We start from the raw sequence: 14,026 nt of genomic DNA, 5'->3' as shown, positions 1-14,026 counted from the left end.
TGTCATTGTGTTTTGGGGCTATCTATATGGTGTATACTTCGGTGGTGGTTGTACGCTTGCTATGTTAAGCTACTGTTGTAAATCCAACTCAAAATACCCGGTAAAATAAGATAGGAGCATGTATTTTATAGCAATAAAATAACCACGTAGAATTTTATCGATTATATCTTAATAGGGTCGCCAAACCCTCGGGTTTCGAATAGCGAAGCTGCTCACATGCCAAGTCGAGGCGACAGGGCGGGGGGCTGGATGCCTGAGGCAGCCAGTTGCATCGGCCGAGTGTGCGGGGATCCACTCGGAGATGCCCCGTGGTGTAAACCAGATATTTGTTTTTACTCTCAAGGTCTTTGGATTTTTGACGTGGGGGAATTGCAAGGTTCCAGCCACACACAAAAACTACCTTTTCGAGCACTGTTGACCGATCCTCATTGCATCTAGGTCTCTGGTCTATCTTCCGCTCCCAGCTCACTCCCTATTGCGACTTTCAAACTTCAGGCAAAAGGTTGGACGACAGCCAAAATGCATACCAAATCGTGGCAACCAAGGAAATGGCGTTTAGATGAATCGACATGGCATGGTTAATGGTGAAATTTCGATTCGCCTGGTGAAGCTTCCCCTCGTTCTCTGCCGGCTTGTCCTCGTTTTCTATTACCATGTCAGCCTCGGCGAAAAAGCCACACCAATTGACTATATGATACACCAAATTACTCACCACCGAGGGCACGTCGAACGAGAGACGCAGTCGTGGTTCGCGGACCATACACAAACCAGTTCAAGGAACCGGTGATGAGAACCACCACCAGTGGCAATGCACCCCATGGGTCCTTGACCAGCGAGAAAAGGCTATATGGTGGATGTGTTGCAGCTGTCAGGACAGCCAAGCCAACCTGGCACTTGAAGTACACTGGGAAGAGTCGCTTCTGTAGCGCAAGGAACTCGCGCATCGGGAGTGCCTGAAAGCAAAGCTTGGTGTTGACAAAGCTCTGGGCAGGACGCAGGAGAGTAAGTGAATATTTCAACATCGTAGATTGAGAGGGAGAGAGAGAAATCCTCTCCATCTCAAGGGTCTATCACTTACCTGGTACACCTCGGTGCCGAGTAGCGCGCCATAGGAGAGAAGGTGGTAGGGAAGTAGGCTCCCAACCGCGTGCATAATGCCGCCCATATTGTGCGGCTTCTTGTGAGGAGGGGATACTGAAAGAGTTCAGGCTATTAGGGTCTCCTTTGGTGAGTTTTTGCAGTTAAGAGAGTTGTTTTTTCAGGGAGACTGCTCAGAAAAGGGAGGTGAGGTTACACCAAATGGCCGGAAAACACAGGCGGACTCTGAGGTTCCTAATCTCGTTGCCTGAGTGCTTACCGTGTGCTTATTATTCGCGTTGGTGGGGCTTTGAGGTGATTTCTATTGGAGCCGGGAGGCAACAAGGCTGGTGGTGTTTGACCGTTGGAAATGCCAAAATCCGTTTTTTTTGATTGGTCATTGGAGATGGATACGAGTGATTTTTCGGTGTTAACAAGCAATAAAGCTGTTCAATACGGGAAGGGGCTAATTTGACCACTACTCTGACATAACAGGTGCTTATTGACAATGACCTCACCACATAGGGTTTGCTTAGAGGCTCTTCGGGAAGCCGCTTCTTTACTGGCATGTTCATTTGAACATTCACCTGGATTCTCCTCTAACATATCATGTGAGATCCATTGAATAAGAGAATGTACATTACCTCGGTGATTCACTTCTCGAGTCCTGTTCCTCCATCGTGACCTAAAAATACCTTCCATCAATAACCGCCTCACAGGTCACACAACCTGTCGGGATTTCTGGCTCCTAGCCACAGAAAATAAGACCGGTCTCTCCGCAGCGCATCATCATTTTCACATTTCCCTTGAACCAATTAGAGGTAGCAAGATTGGTTCCCAAGGATGATCCACATGGCATCGACAAGGACAAAGGACAAAGCGCGATATTGAAATCATCCAGGACTCCCTCGTCCAGGTGGGGTTCTTCGTTGAGACCCCAACCGAGGAGAACGTTGGACAGAGATAATGTCTACCAAGATCTGCTTAGCATCTACTCAAACTATGCTCACACCGCTTCCCTTAACTTGGCTTCGTAAAGAAATGGTGGCGTGGTCCGTTGTCTTTCGGTTTTTGGGAGCTTGGCGACAGTCTATCCAGAGCATATTCTATCTCGTCATCTCCATTCATTGACTTGACTTGATGAACAGCCAAGTCTGTAGGAAGTGGACTAACTTAACGGGCACATCTCCCCTTCCGCAGAACTTGACCAAAGTGTTGCTGGACCGCCTCGGAATCTGGTATATCGTTGACTCGGCTTCCATAAACCATTTTCACTCAACAAGTTCTAGTAAAATGGACAGTATGAGGCCCAAACCCTTCAAGGAGACTCTCGAGGAGACCCAAAATAAATGTCACTTTACACACCGACAATCCCAATCTCATGGAAAGTATCATGGTGGTCAGACACATCCTTGACCTCACCGTGAGTTTCTCACACGGCACATGATTAGCCAGAATCCAAGCTGAGAATAATCCTAGGACCGAAGGTTGTACAGTCTCGCCACGCTAAGCCGCCTCTTTATCTCCAGCAACACTCAGACCGTGCTAAGCACTGCTCTATAGGACGGCTCAGCGTGTGACGCTATGCCCCGGACCGCTGGTAACCGTGGATCTAGGGTGATGAACCGTCTCGTTAGTATGGATGATCCCGAAGCAGAGATCTGGTGTCTCTTGCTTGTGGAACGAACGTAGTATCTTCGGGTAGCGAGTCGAAAACAGGTTATACTCTTCGAAAGCCTTTTCGGGAAAGAAGGCAAGGCAGCTGAATATGGCAGAGCGGGCATGGTTCTGGGTATCACGAGGCTTAGATCACTTTCATCGAAAGTATTCGGGGCTATATCATGTTGTAAGCCGCATTTGATGATGTTTAAGGTTTCTTTGATACTTCCCGTTACTTTCAGACCGAGTCTCTGGTGCCGTTGCACAGATATGTGTGACGGTGAGATTGAAAGTATTGTTCAATCTTTGCTATTCTGTAATAACCGTGCGTGGAGGAGCTAACTGGTTTTATAAATCTGAAATATCGGTGTGCCCCATTGCCGGCTTACAGACCAGCGAGGCCGTATATCTAAATACTCTTTCAGTTATCATGCATCATATAGCGCCTTGATCTTTACGAAGCGACGATCCAAGACAATAAGACAAAACCCCACTCAACATGAGAGTGAAGAAAAGCACCGAGCCTCCCGATAGCGAAGGGGCATCAGATCAAAAGCAAGATCCCCTCGAGAGACGGCGGCTGCAAAATCGTCTTTCACAAAGAAATCACCGTACGATAACCCTTTACAAACATGATCATTATGAAGTCTAACTCATTATTTCAGGCCGCAAGATTCGAGATCGTATCGCCAAACTTCAGGAACGAGTCATCGCCAACGAACTTCGAGCAGCGGCAGCCCTGAATGGCTGGGATCAGCCCTACACCCCTCCGCCTCTGTTAGGGTCTAGAAATCTATTTCAGCAGGATAGTGGACCGGGAAACGGCGGCGCAGATACTTCCTCATCAATGACAGAGCCTTTCTTGAGCTTTAGTTCTTCGTATGGGTTGTCGATGACATCGCCTTGGCCCATCGCTGCAGCACAATCATCTACCCTTTTATCTGAAGATTCGACATGGCTCTGGAATATCGGATCCTCCCCAATGGACACAACATATTCCAATTTGACTCTTTGTGACCTGATGAGTGATGCGACAAACCCATCATCCTTAGGGAGTGGTGAGGAACAACCAATCCCGGACCTATCAAGTACATGGAGTCCACCACACTCTTCCGCGAGCTTTGCGACTCCAGTAAACCAGCCATTATACTACGCCGTGAATGGTGAGTCTCTGAAACCATGTTGCAAATCCATCTGGATAATATTCTTAAAAAGACTAAACCCAATCTCGTATCCAGAAACAGCATTACCCCAAATCCTCCAAGTCCTAAGCACCGCCTCTCCTCAGTCTAAGATCATCGTTCTCGTCCCACCAGACATAGTATCTACAGGTATGGAGTCCACTGCAACCTCTTCTCTGCTAGAGAACTGCGGCCTGCAAGACTTTTCGCACCAGATGGGTGTTGCGCCAAGCAAGATGTGTCAATGCCAATCTCAAAGCATGGCACCTGGGTTGCCGGCATCGATGGGGTCTAGGGCATGGGCAAATCCGACACCCTCGTACCTGAACGGATGCCCGTCGAAGTTCAGTAATGCTATTGGCGGAGGCTTGTCAAACTTACCGTCAACGCATTGAAGACCGCTGGCATTGAGGATATCATAGATGATGACAAGACAGGGGCGCTGATGGTATACATGAAAAGGACAAAGAGGGGACAGTACACGGCGGGAGAACCTGCTTTATTCGAGGAGTCGACCAGATGGCTCAGCTTGCTTCTTAACTACTTTCAAGGCTGATGATTGTCCATTATATCTGCTAAAAATTAGTTTTACAAGGCTTTCAACAGCATGTCTCATTTTTCAAAGGTAATAAATTAGTTAAGTAGATCATTTCGAATATTTCCCCAAAAATGACCTTAGATCACTCTCGCTCAGCAATCTGAGCCTCGCTCCATTCCCAAAGTCCCCGCGCGACGTCAGCATCCTGAACGAACGCCGTTCCATTACTGCGATACCCAACCGGAAGATAGTAACCCCCATTAACCAGATTCTCTCTAGCAGTACTAGCAGCCCAAAGAGAATTAAACGCTCCAGTCGCGATACTGCGGAAGAAACAAGACGCAGTCAAACCCAGTGCTTGCTTGATGAAGACACTCGTCGATTTTGTATACGAGTACAAATCACTATTAATCACACCCGGGTGCACGGACACTGAAAGGATCTCCGGATGACGGCGCGCAAGCTCAGACGCAAAGAGGATATTAGCTGCCTTTGACGCTCCGTATCGAGTCCAGGTACTAGCAGCCAAAAGGCCAGGCGTAGAGGTAATACCCTCCAGCGTATTGGGGCTCGTCACATGTGCCATAGAAGACACGGTAACGACGCGTACATCAGGTGTCGCCCCGCTGTCCTGGAGATGGGCGATGGTTTTCTTCAGTGTTGGAAGGAGTAGCTTCGTGAGCAGGAAATGGCCGACATGATTGGTGCCGAGTTGAATCTCAAAGCCATCTTCTGTGGTGACGGGCGGGTTTCCCATAGTACCTGCATTGAGAATGAGGATATCTAGCCGGTCGCTGTCGGCTTGGAACTTGGCTGCCGCCGCGCGGATGGATTTGAAGGAGCATAGATCGAGCGGGATGTATCGGATATCGACTGTGGACGAAATTTGTTCTTTGATGGATGCAATGGCTTGTTGCGCTTTGCTTTCTGTGCGCGCTCCGAGGTATATACGAGCTGGGCGGTGCTTTGCGAGTTGGAGGATGGTCTCTCGGCCAATGCCTGCATTGCCTGTGGAGATACAAATAAGATGTTAGCCTAGCTACTATTACTTCGCAGGATATGGGGATTGTTACCTCCAGTCACAAAAATCGTCTTTCCCTCCACCCCCGAGACATCGCGCTCGGGCTTGAATGACGTACCCAGCAGGCCAAAGGTCGCTTCGCTGAGGGTCGGCCCAAAGCCCCTAAAGCCTTCCAGAGGGTGTAGCAGGGTGTAGCCAGCAAAGCCACTAGTGGCGACGATGTCTTTGAATTCCATTGTTTGTTGAAGGTTCACGTAGACTCTGCCAGTGGCCGCGTAGCTTGTTTTATGGCCATCGTGGAGAGCTTGCTGGAGAGGGGGGCCGAGGACGTAGTACGAGTACGACGCAGGAGAGTTTCCACTAGTGAGTGGGTCAGGCATGCGCCAAATGCGTTGATGTAAAGTGTTGGTTCCATGTGAACGGCAGTGGTTTTCAATAATGTATCTTCAAATCTGGGGATGGACATAGATCTGGAGATCAGATCAGCGTGGAGACATAGAGGTATCCACTGTATCTAGAGGCGCGATTTTGACATGCCTGGCTGGTTGTGGTCAACTTGGGGAGCTTCGAGCTGCCATGCTGACGGGTGGGTTCTGCAGTCCATGTCTAGCCCCCAAGCACCAATAGTAGTCTCTAACACTTTGTCCAGTAATGGGCATCATTGCTCTCAGTAATGCTCTCAATTCTCGAGCTAGATGGCTATTTAGTTTGAATCTCTGCTATGATTCGTCCATAACCAGAATTATTCCAATTTCCTCTTCTCTATACACCTCCCAGTCCCGTGACTTATACTCTCACGTGACAGCGGCCACAGCCGGCAGAAACCACCGAAACAGGAAAGAAATCTCCGCGCCCACGTTGGCTGCAGGTAGCTAAAATGCTGTGACGGCCATCAAATTCCTCCGACCCGAGACCGACACGGAGACTTGTTGGTTCGGCCTGGCTTGAAGGCTTAAGTAGGAGGCTGAACGGAGAGGAGAGGAGGGGATGATATTTCCACGCGGTGGCCCCAGCACCACTTTCGTACTGGGGCAACCTTCTCGGATCCTCCTGTTTAGGGTATTTCGGCCTAGCGTACCTGACCCTCTCCCATCGACCAACGGTGAACACCACATCGTCACCTCCACTTCTGAGGTGGTGACCGTTTCAGAGGAAACCTTGCATGACTCCAGGCCAGACCGATCCAGTGTGCTTCACAATTCGACTCTGTTCACTCCTGTGTTTGAGCTTCTCCTCGGGAGCCTCTTGGACGATCTCACTGTCCCAGATTTGGGTCCCTCCACTATTTGCCCCTTCTTCTTTGCCTCCCCCTCTGTCGATCTCTCTCCCGGCGGCCGGGACACTGGGCCTCTTGACGTGCTATGTATTTGAAGTTGAAGTCGAAGATGCCGAGTGGTCGGGTTCGCATCATCTGGCGATTCCCTGGATTCTACACAACACTATGACTACACAAAATTTTCTATATATGGCGAATACGTGGAGCGCGTGAATCCGAGGCCGGGCGCATGAACCACCAACACCTGAATTCCCCTTGCGATGTCAATTCTCCCCAGACTGATGACAGGAGGTGGTGTGGTGGCTTGGTCGTTAGCGGTGCTAGCGGTGCGCGGGGACCACCTCCACCCCAGCCATATCCTTGTACCTTGATCCTTCATGGCTTTGACAGTGATGACGGCGGAGAATTGTCTCTGCTCATTGGTCTTCTGGCGGGATCGATGGACGACGCTACGGGCTTTGGCCATCCTGTCGTAGATTTATTGAGCAGCTTGGGCCGAGCCGGAGGGTCCTCACTGACGATGAACGGGGCAACTGGCGATGCACCACGAGGATCATTTTGTCAAGATTCGGCATTGTAAGTAGCCTCATTCTATAAAATGTCTAGATAGTCCGTAGGCATATAGATAGTGGATAGGGCGTAGAAACAGTCCGAAGCTCCATGACTATGGATTATTCATTGGCATTTCCAAGACCCTCTTTACTCTTGGTGGGCTTTACCCCCAAGTCTCGTGGGCCGTCAGCCAGTCACAATCGTGCTGATTCTTCCCCCTCCCGACCGCACGAAATTGAGTGCATCCAACAGAGACCAAATAGTAGTCTGTCCGGAATAGTGAGTAACTAACTGATGTGTTGGTTCGGTATAGTTTTTTTAGTACCAAAAACTAATATATCCAAAGAAGCATTACGACTGGATCGCCATGAATCTCCATGAATAATATAAGTCCACTCATCAATATAGACCATTTATATGGGGCGTCCCGTTAATAACTCTCTTTACGTGGGTATGACTATTGCCACCCTCCCTTTCTTACAACGGGCCTCTGTCTCTCCCCAGAATGATCCTCCCGCTTCCCATCAGACCAAGTCCAATTCCAACCCTCCAATCCAATCCATCTCGTCCCTTCTTTTTCTTGCTTCCCCCTCCTCTTCCTATTACTTCCGGTACTTTGTCTTGCCTTCCCCAGTCAAAGCCCAGGATTGATCGCGTGGCTCATTTCTGAGGCATATTCCCCCTTTGCCTTTCCCCAGACTCCGGGCTCTTCCTACCTACCGTCCCCCCATTGTTCCTTATTACATTATCGCCCGCACCGACCACCTACTACCACCACACCAGTACCACCTCGAATTCCACCGCCATCGTCGTCCATCCTCTTCCTTCCCTTTTTCCTCTCCACCTCTGAGACTCCTCGAACCATCCCTCGATCGAGTTCTCCCCCGTGGAGGGACTGCGCGCAATGAGTACCACCACCGAATCTCGCACCGAACCGCCTGCGCCCAACCCGACGAGTCCGGCACCTAGTGCAACGGGTTCGACAGGCACATCCGGAATCACGGTGCGCAATGGCCCTGGGGGTCAGCCGCTCAGCTTTAGAAGGTGAGCGAAACTCCGAGTCCTGATATGCATATGTGTGCGGTGGAGAGATAAATGCGACTGGTGGTCGCGAGGGTGGTGTGGCCTTGAGGGGGGAAAGGAAGAAGAGGGGGAGACCATCGACAGGGTTTTCACCCTCCATGGCCCCCTAGAAAACTGCCCCGGATTTATTTTGCGACGGAATCCAGTCTTTATAGACGCATGCTAACGTGATCGATCTAATTCTTAGACAACGTGCTTCCCGCGCGTGCGAGGTACGTCCTTTTTGTTTCGAGAGGAGACGCGATTCGGTGCGCTTGAGGGGGTGAGAGCCTCGGCTGGTGGTGTGCCTCGGCCCTTTTGGCCACACAGCTCTTATCGCCATGTTGACCAGCCCTGCCCCAAGATGGCCACGCATAATCCCCTACGATTGCCTTTATCATTGTGATTTTTGCTAACGATAAGCTTCTTATCTTGGTATAGACCTGTCACTCTCGCAAGGTAAGCTTTTCGCCCCGGTCGCAACCTCCTCCCATCTCGCTGGCGCCCCTCTAACCACCCAATCAGGTTCGCTGTGATGCAGCCAGTCTAGGAGTTCCATGCACCAACTGCGTCGCCTTCTCCATCGAATGCAAGATCCCCACCCCCAAACGCAAGAAGAACTCCTCCAAGGCCAAGGATGACAGTCGGTATGGCGATAGTCCACCACCCCACAACAGCGCCTCCTCGCTGGTCGACGCGGCGGTGGCTCAATTTCGACCCGACAACCCGGACGACCCTCTCAACCAGGATTCGTCGGACAGAAAAACCCGCGAGTCGAGCTCGGAAGATCGGGAAGATTCCTCCTTTGGATATCGCAAAGACCGGATGGCCAATTCCGGAATGCCCATCACCTCACTGACGGAGTCGGAGGCTGCCCAGCAGGCCTCTACCGACAACGCCTACGCTCAATTCATGAAGCCCAAGTTCGCTCGTGCTCCGATCAAGGAAGCTGGCCGGGTGGCATATCTGGGTGAATCCTCCAACTTGTCACTTCTGGTCCAAGATCGTCATGGCACCACCGATGTCGTGCATTATCCTCTGCCCCCGAACATTCGTGGGTCGCGGGCGCGGTTGACTGACTTGGACAATCTCGAGATCGATATACTTCATCAACGGGGTGCATTCCTACTGCCCCCGAAGCCGTTGTGTGATGAACTGGTCGATGCTTACTTCAAATGGGTGGCCCCCATCGTTCCGATCATCAACCGCAGCCGGTTCATGCGCCACTACCGTGACCCCAAAAACCCGCCGTCACTGCTTCTCTTGCAGGCTATTCTCCTGGCTGGCTCGAGGGTGTGCACGAACCCACAGCTCATGGACGCCAACGGCTCGACGACTCCAGCAGCGATGACTTTCTACAAGCGGGCCAAGGCGCTGTACGATGCCAACTACGAAGACGATCGGGTCACCATTGTTCAGGCCTTGGTGCTTCTGGGTTGGTATTGGGAGGGACCCGAAGGTGAGTTTGAACTACTGAACACTGTAAATGAGTTTGCTTTCTAACCTATCTTGATAACAGACGTCACGAAGAACGTCTTCTACTGGACCCGGGTGGCGATGGTCGTTGCCCAGGGTTCGGGTATGCATCGCAGGTACGTCAGCTATTTCACTCACTCTTATAGAAATCGTCTCTAACAACAAAACAGTGTCGAGACCTCGCAACTCAACAAACCCGACAAGCGACTATGGAAGCGAATCTGGTGGACGCTCTTCACACGCGACCGATCAGTCGCCGTAGCTCTCGGACGCCCGATCGGGATCAATACCGATGATTCCGACGTCGAGATGGTGACTGAGGATGACTTCATCGAGGATGAGCTGGACATTCCGGCAGAATACCCGCCGGAGCCGGTGCATGTACAATTCTTCCTGCAATACGTGAAGCTTTGTGAGATCATGGGTCTCGTGTTGTCACAACAATACTCTGTGGCTTCCAAGTCACGGCGCATGAATGCGATGGACCTCACGCATTCAGACATGGCGTTGGCCGACTGGCTGCAGAACTGCCCCAAGGAAGTCTGCTGGCAGCGATCCCGCCATCACTTCTGGGCGGCTCTTCTCCATTCTAACTACTAGTGAGCTTTCCCGAAGCAAAGCGATGTTTATCATCAGAACCTACGACTAACAATTCAATAGTACCACCCTCTGTCTGTTACATCGAGCCCACATGCCACCTGCCTCTTCGGCACCAAATAGCTATCGGGTGGAAGAGATGGCATATCCATCACGAACAATTGCCTTCCAGGCGGCCGGCATGATGACTTCTATCATCGAGGGCCTTCAGGCCCACAACGAGATTCGCTATACCCCTGCGTTCATGTATGCTGACCTCTCATCCCGGACTTTCCCTTTCAACCCGTCTCCCCCGTCAGATCCAATACTAACTGTTACCTATAGTGTCTACAGCTTGTTCTCCGCCCTGATTATGCACGTCTATCAGATGCGTTCCTCAGTCCCATCGATTGTCGCGACCTGTCAAGAACGCATCAATGTGTGTATGTCGGCCTTGAAGGACGTCTCAAAGGTCTGGCTTGTGGCCAAGATGGTCAACACTTTGTTTGAATCCATCCTAGGTAACAAGGTCCTTGAAGAACGACTGCAGAAGGCGGCTGGAAAGCGTCACCAACGGCGCCCCCATGACAGCGCGGCCCCTGCAAAGGCGACTAGGCCAGACCCTCCGAAGCGCAAGTTCGACGACATGGATCTGGGTCTGCCTAACGGTGGCCCCACGCCCCCAGTCTCGTACGAACGGTCACGCCCACAGACTCCAGCCGTGACGCCGTCGCGTGAATTGAACCAACCTCCTCTGGGCCACGTATCACCGAATCATCGTCAAGAACCAATCGCTGGACCCTCTCGAGGAAATACTCGGCCGACTACGCCTTTCAACGCGCAGTTCTCTCTGCCGGCTACGCCGCCCGACTTCTTCCTGGTGACCCGTAATTCCCCCAATCTCTCGCCATCACTGTGGGAGAATTTCCAACCGGACCAGCTGTTCCCCGACGGAACGGCCATCTTCCCCGAGCTGACTTCCCCACCTCCACCCGCGACGGTCGATCCGCAATTGCACATCCCATCTCAACTGCATGCCCCCAATATGGGCCAGCGACCCATGATGGGAACCCCACAGCAGCCGGTACCTGGACGCAGCATGTCTGTCTCCCAGGGTAGCCCACAGATGATGTCAGGTGTCCCCGGTGCTATGGCAATGGGACCTGGAGGACCTCAGCAGATGTTTGGCATGGAGGGTCAACCGTGGCCTATGCAGGGACTGGATGGGACGATGACCGGTGCGGCGCTGGACGCTGCCAGCCAGGACGACAACTGGAGCAGCAGCTCGCGTAGCGGACCGACTGCTCCAACGACCTTGAACGTGGAAGACTGGTAAGTTTGAATCTCTTGTTTCTCTATTGATTCCAGCTCACTGATTGTGGTTTAGGTTCCAATTCTTCGGCATCAACGGGGGCTTTGGCGATCTGGCGGCATAAAAAGAGGGTCCGGTCCTGGCGGCGCAATGTCTTATCCTAATGTAATGCAAGTACGGTTACTGGAATATTGGTATATAGTGTGTTCTTCTTATCTTGTCTTTTTTTTACTGGAGTTCAGTCTCTCCATCTCTGGCTGGCGTTGTGATGGCAGTTGGGTCGGAGTGTTTTAGCTAGGACATGGTTATTTTTTGTATTGGATATTTGGGCCCAATGGCTATCAGGAAAATGACACATTACTCTGCTTTTCTGTTGGATCTCCGTTCCATTGTACAAATATCTATGTGAATCAAACATGGTCAGATGAAACTGTAGAAAATAGAGGGACAAGATTACTATGGCCGCATACTTCCGACTCTCCACTACCTGCGGCCCCACGCGGTCGGCGAGTCACCGGCGAGTCGCTTTCGGGTGACCGTCGGGGTGTACAAGTTCCTTTCTGCTTTCTTTACCTCGGAGTGCTCTAAGCCGGAGCCATCTTCCTCACTCTTCACTCTTTCCTGTTCGCCGTCCCTCACCCTAATCTTCTAATCCTCCGCCGTTTGCGCAATTCACTACTCCCAGCGCATCGCCATGGCTCAAACACACCCCGCCTCCACTACCACCCCGCTATATCTGACCGGAAACAAGGCCGGTCTGCGCGAGTTCCTGGATAAGTTCGACGTGAGTCCCATCCTAATTGAAGTGGCTATGTATTGCCAGATTGACTGATGTTTTTCATCCTCTTCCAGGTCTTCCTGTTCGACTGCGATGGTCTGTAGACATCCCAATCCCTGCGATCTCGGCCTTCCCTCCGCACTGGCTACGCTGCGAGCGAAGCAACACCCAGCGATGCCAATTACTGAGCGCTAACTAGACAATTAGGTGTGCTATGGTCTGGAGATCACTGCTTCCCCGGAACGGTCGAAACCCTGGAATTGCTACGGAAGAATGGTGCGCAACCTTTGCGAGTCAGCCAACGGAGGATCTAACCATGTTCTAGGCAAGCAAGTCGTCTTCGTTACAAATAACAGTACCAAGTCGCGCGCCGATTATCGCAAGAAACTAGAGGGTCTCGGTATTCCCAGCAATGTGGTTAGTCCATATCAGGCCTGGAGCAACATCGAGACCGACTGTAACTAACATCGGCACAGGAAGAGATCTTCTCCTCCTCATACAGCTCCTCGATATACATCTCCCGCATACTCCAACTCCCCTCAAACAAGCGCAAAGTCTACGTGATCGGCGAATCAGGCATTGAACAAGAACTCCGCACCGAGAACGTTCCCTTCATCGGCGGCACAGACCCAGCCTACCGTCGCGACGTAGAACCAGAAGACTACAAGCGCATCGCCGCAGGGGACCCCACCCTCCTCGACCCGGAAGTCGGCGTCGTCCTGGTCGGACTGGACTTCCACCTAAACTACCTCAAACTAGCACTAGCATACCACTACGTGAAACGCGGCGCCATCTTCCTCGCCACGAACATCGACTCCACACTCCCGAATTCCGGCACTCTCTTCCCCGGAGCGGGATCTATGAGTGCGCCTCTTATTATGATGCTCGGTCAAGATCCCGTCGCACTGGGTAAACCCAGCCAGGCCATGATGGATGCCATCGAGGGGAAATTCAAGTTTGATCGTAGTCGCGCGTGTATGGTTGGTGATCGGGCTAATACTGATATTCGGTTTGGGCTGGAGGGTAATCTGGGGGGGACGTTGGGTGTTCTTACGGGTGTGAGTTCGAAGGAGGATTTTGTTGATGGGCCTGTGAGGCCTTTGGCTTATTTGGATAAACTTTCGGATTTGTTGGCGCTGGAGCAGTGAGGGTAGAGATTGAAGCCTGGTTTAGGCTGTAGATGGTGTGATGGTATAGACTTGTTTAGAAATGGGTTGAATGACATGATTTTTAGAGTTACGTGATGAAGGGGAAAGGCATAGACCGAGGATGATAGACAGTAATGTTGCATGGTTATATCCCGGCTCATGATTTCTAGCAATTCTAGGAGCTCTACTGCCGTTCTAGTGCTCGCCTCTGGGCAATCTGAGCTGCCCAAACATGATTAGGTTACTGCCGCTGCTACGGAAGCCGAACGTGGTCCGGTCTGCATCTGATGTGATTAAATTTCGATTTTCTACGACTCTCTACGCGCACCAGTTTGAGTGAACATGAAGAAGAAAGGATTTCTCCATACAT

General features: G+C 51.4%; 6 protein-coding genes across 6 annotated transcripts; 3 read left to right on the top strand and 3 right to left on the bottom strand.

Moving 5' to 3' along the window:
* Positions 1–484: 484 nt before the first annotated feature.
* Positions 485–1,317, bottom strand: N7473_008509 (DUF4149 domain-containing protein; the record flags this gene model as incomplete). The annotated part of the gene is made up of 3 exons (XM_057154449.1): positions 1,079–1,317; positions 713–983; positions 485–645 (listed from the first exon to the last, which is right to left on the bottom strand). The coding sequence occupies exons 1-3, from the start codon at positions 1,163–1,165 to the stop codon at positions 485–487; spliced, it is 519 nt and encodes a 172-aa protein (XP_057008787.1). The 5' UTR covers positions 1,166–1,317.
* Positions 1,318–3,235: 1,918 nt separating this feature from the next.
* xanC (transcription factor xanC) lies at positions 3,236–4,312 on the top strand (the record flags this gene model as incomplete). The annotated part of the gene is made up of 3 exons (XM_057154448.1): positions 3,236–3,347; positions 3,402–3,899; positions 3,975–4,312. The coding sequence occupies 3 exons, from the start codon at positions 3,236–3,238 to the stop codon at positions 4,310–4,312; spliced, it is 948 nt and encodes a 315-aa protein (XP_057008786.1).
* Positions 4,313–4,526: 214 nt separating this feature from the next.
* Positions 4,527–5,766, bottom strand: N7473_008507 (putative short-chain dehydrogenase/reductase family protein). The gene is made up of 2 exons (XM_057154447.1): positions 5,529–5,766; positions 4,527–5,463 (listed from the first exon to the last, which is right to left on the bottom strand). The coding sequence occupies exons 1-2, from the start codon at positions 5,710–5,712 to the stop codon at positions 4,598–4,600; spliced, it is 1,050 nt and encodes a 349-aa protein (XP_057008785.1). The 5' UTR covers positions 5,713–5,766; the 3' UTR covers positions 4,527–4,597.
* Positions 5,767–6,921: 1,155 nt separating this feature from the next.
* N7473_008506 (uncharacterized protein) lies at positions 6,922–7,218 on the bottom strand (the record flags this gene model as incomplete). Its single annotated transcript, XM_057154446.1, has 1 exon — positions 6,922–7,218. The coding sequence occupies one exon, from the start codon at positions 7,216–7,218 to the stop codon at positions 6,922–6,924; it is 297 nt and encodes a 98-aa protein (XP_057008784.1).
* Positions 7,219–7,837: 619 nt separating this feature from the next.
* Positions 7,838–12,103, top strand: farA (CeGAL family transcription factor). Its single transcript, XM_057154445.1, has 9 exons — positions 7,838–8,348; positions 8,575–8,599; positions 8,808–8,825; positions 8,892–9,825; positions 9,886–9,958; positions 10,013–10,441; positions 10,503–10,685; positions 10,764–11,750; positions 11,806–12,103. Exons 1-9 carry the CDS (start codon positions 8,209–8,211, stop codon positions 11,852–11,854), a joined length of 2,838 nt encoding a protein of 945 aa, XP_057008783.1. The 5' UTR covers positions 7,838–8,208; the 3' UTR covers positions 11,855–12,103.
* A 321-nt stretch (positions 12,104–12,424) lies between these two features.
* Positions 12,425–13,656, top strand: N7473_008504 (uncharacterized protein; the record flags this gene model as incomplete). The annotated part of the gene is made up of 5 exons (XM_057154444.1): positions 12,425–12,514; positions 12,583–12,604; positions 12,716–12,784; positions 12,834–12,925; positions 12,985–13,656. 5 exons carry the CDS (start codon positions 12,425–12,427, stop codon positions 13,654–13,656), a joined length of 945 nt encoding a protein of 314 aa, XP_057008782.1.
* Positions 13,657–14,026: the final 370 nt, after the last annotated feature.

This window comes from Penicillium subrubescens (assembly GCF_028828155.1).
Source record: "Penicillium subrubescens strain IBT 31985 chromosome Unknown utg000005l_segment0_segment0, whole genome shotgun sequence".
In the NCBI taxonomy this organism is placed as follows: domain Eukaryota; kingdom Fungi; phylum Ascomycota; class Eurotiomycetes; order Eurotiales; family Aspergillaceae; genus Penicillium; species Penicillium subrubescens.
The sequence above is the reverse complement of the archived record's forward strand: the minus strand, read 5'-3'. Positions and strand labels throughout refer to the sequence as shown.

Excerpts from the sequence above, each read along its gene's own strand:
- N7473_008507 (XM_057154447.1), bottom strand. The coding sequence starts at position 5,712 with ATGGAATTCAAAGACATCGTCGCCACTAGTGGCTTTGCTGGCTACACC. Across the intron at positions 5,464-5,528 it reads GACGATTTTTGTGACTGGAG|GCAATGCAGGCATTGGCCGA; the intron begins GTAACAATCCCC and ends GTATCTCCACAG.
- farA (XM_057154445.1), top strand. The coding sequence starts at position 8,209 with ATGAGTACCACCACCGAATCTCGCACCGAACCGCCTGCGCCCAACCCG. Across the intron at positions 9,959-10,012 it reads GGTTCGGGTATGCATCGCAG|TGTCGAGACCTCGCAACTCA; the intron begins GTACGTCAGCTA and ends ACAACAAAACAG. Across the intron at positions 11,751-11,805 it reads ACCTTGAACGTGGAAGACTG|GTTCCAATTCTTCGGCATCA; the intron begins GTAAGTTTGAAT and ends ATTGTGGTTTAG.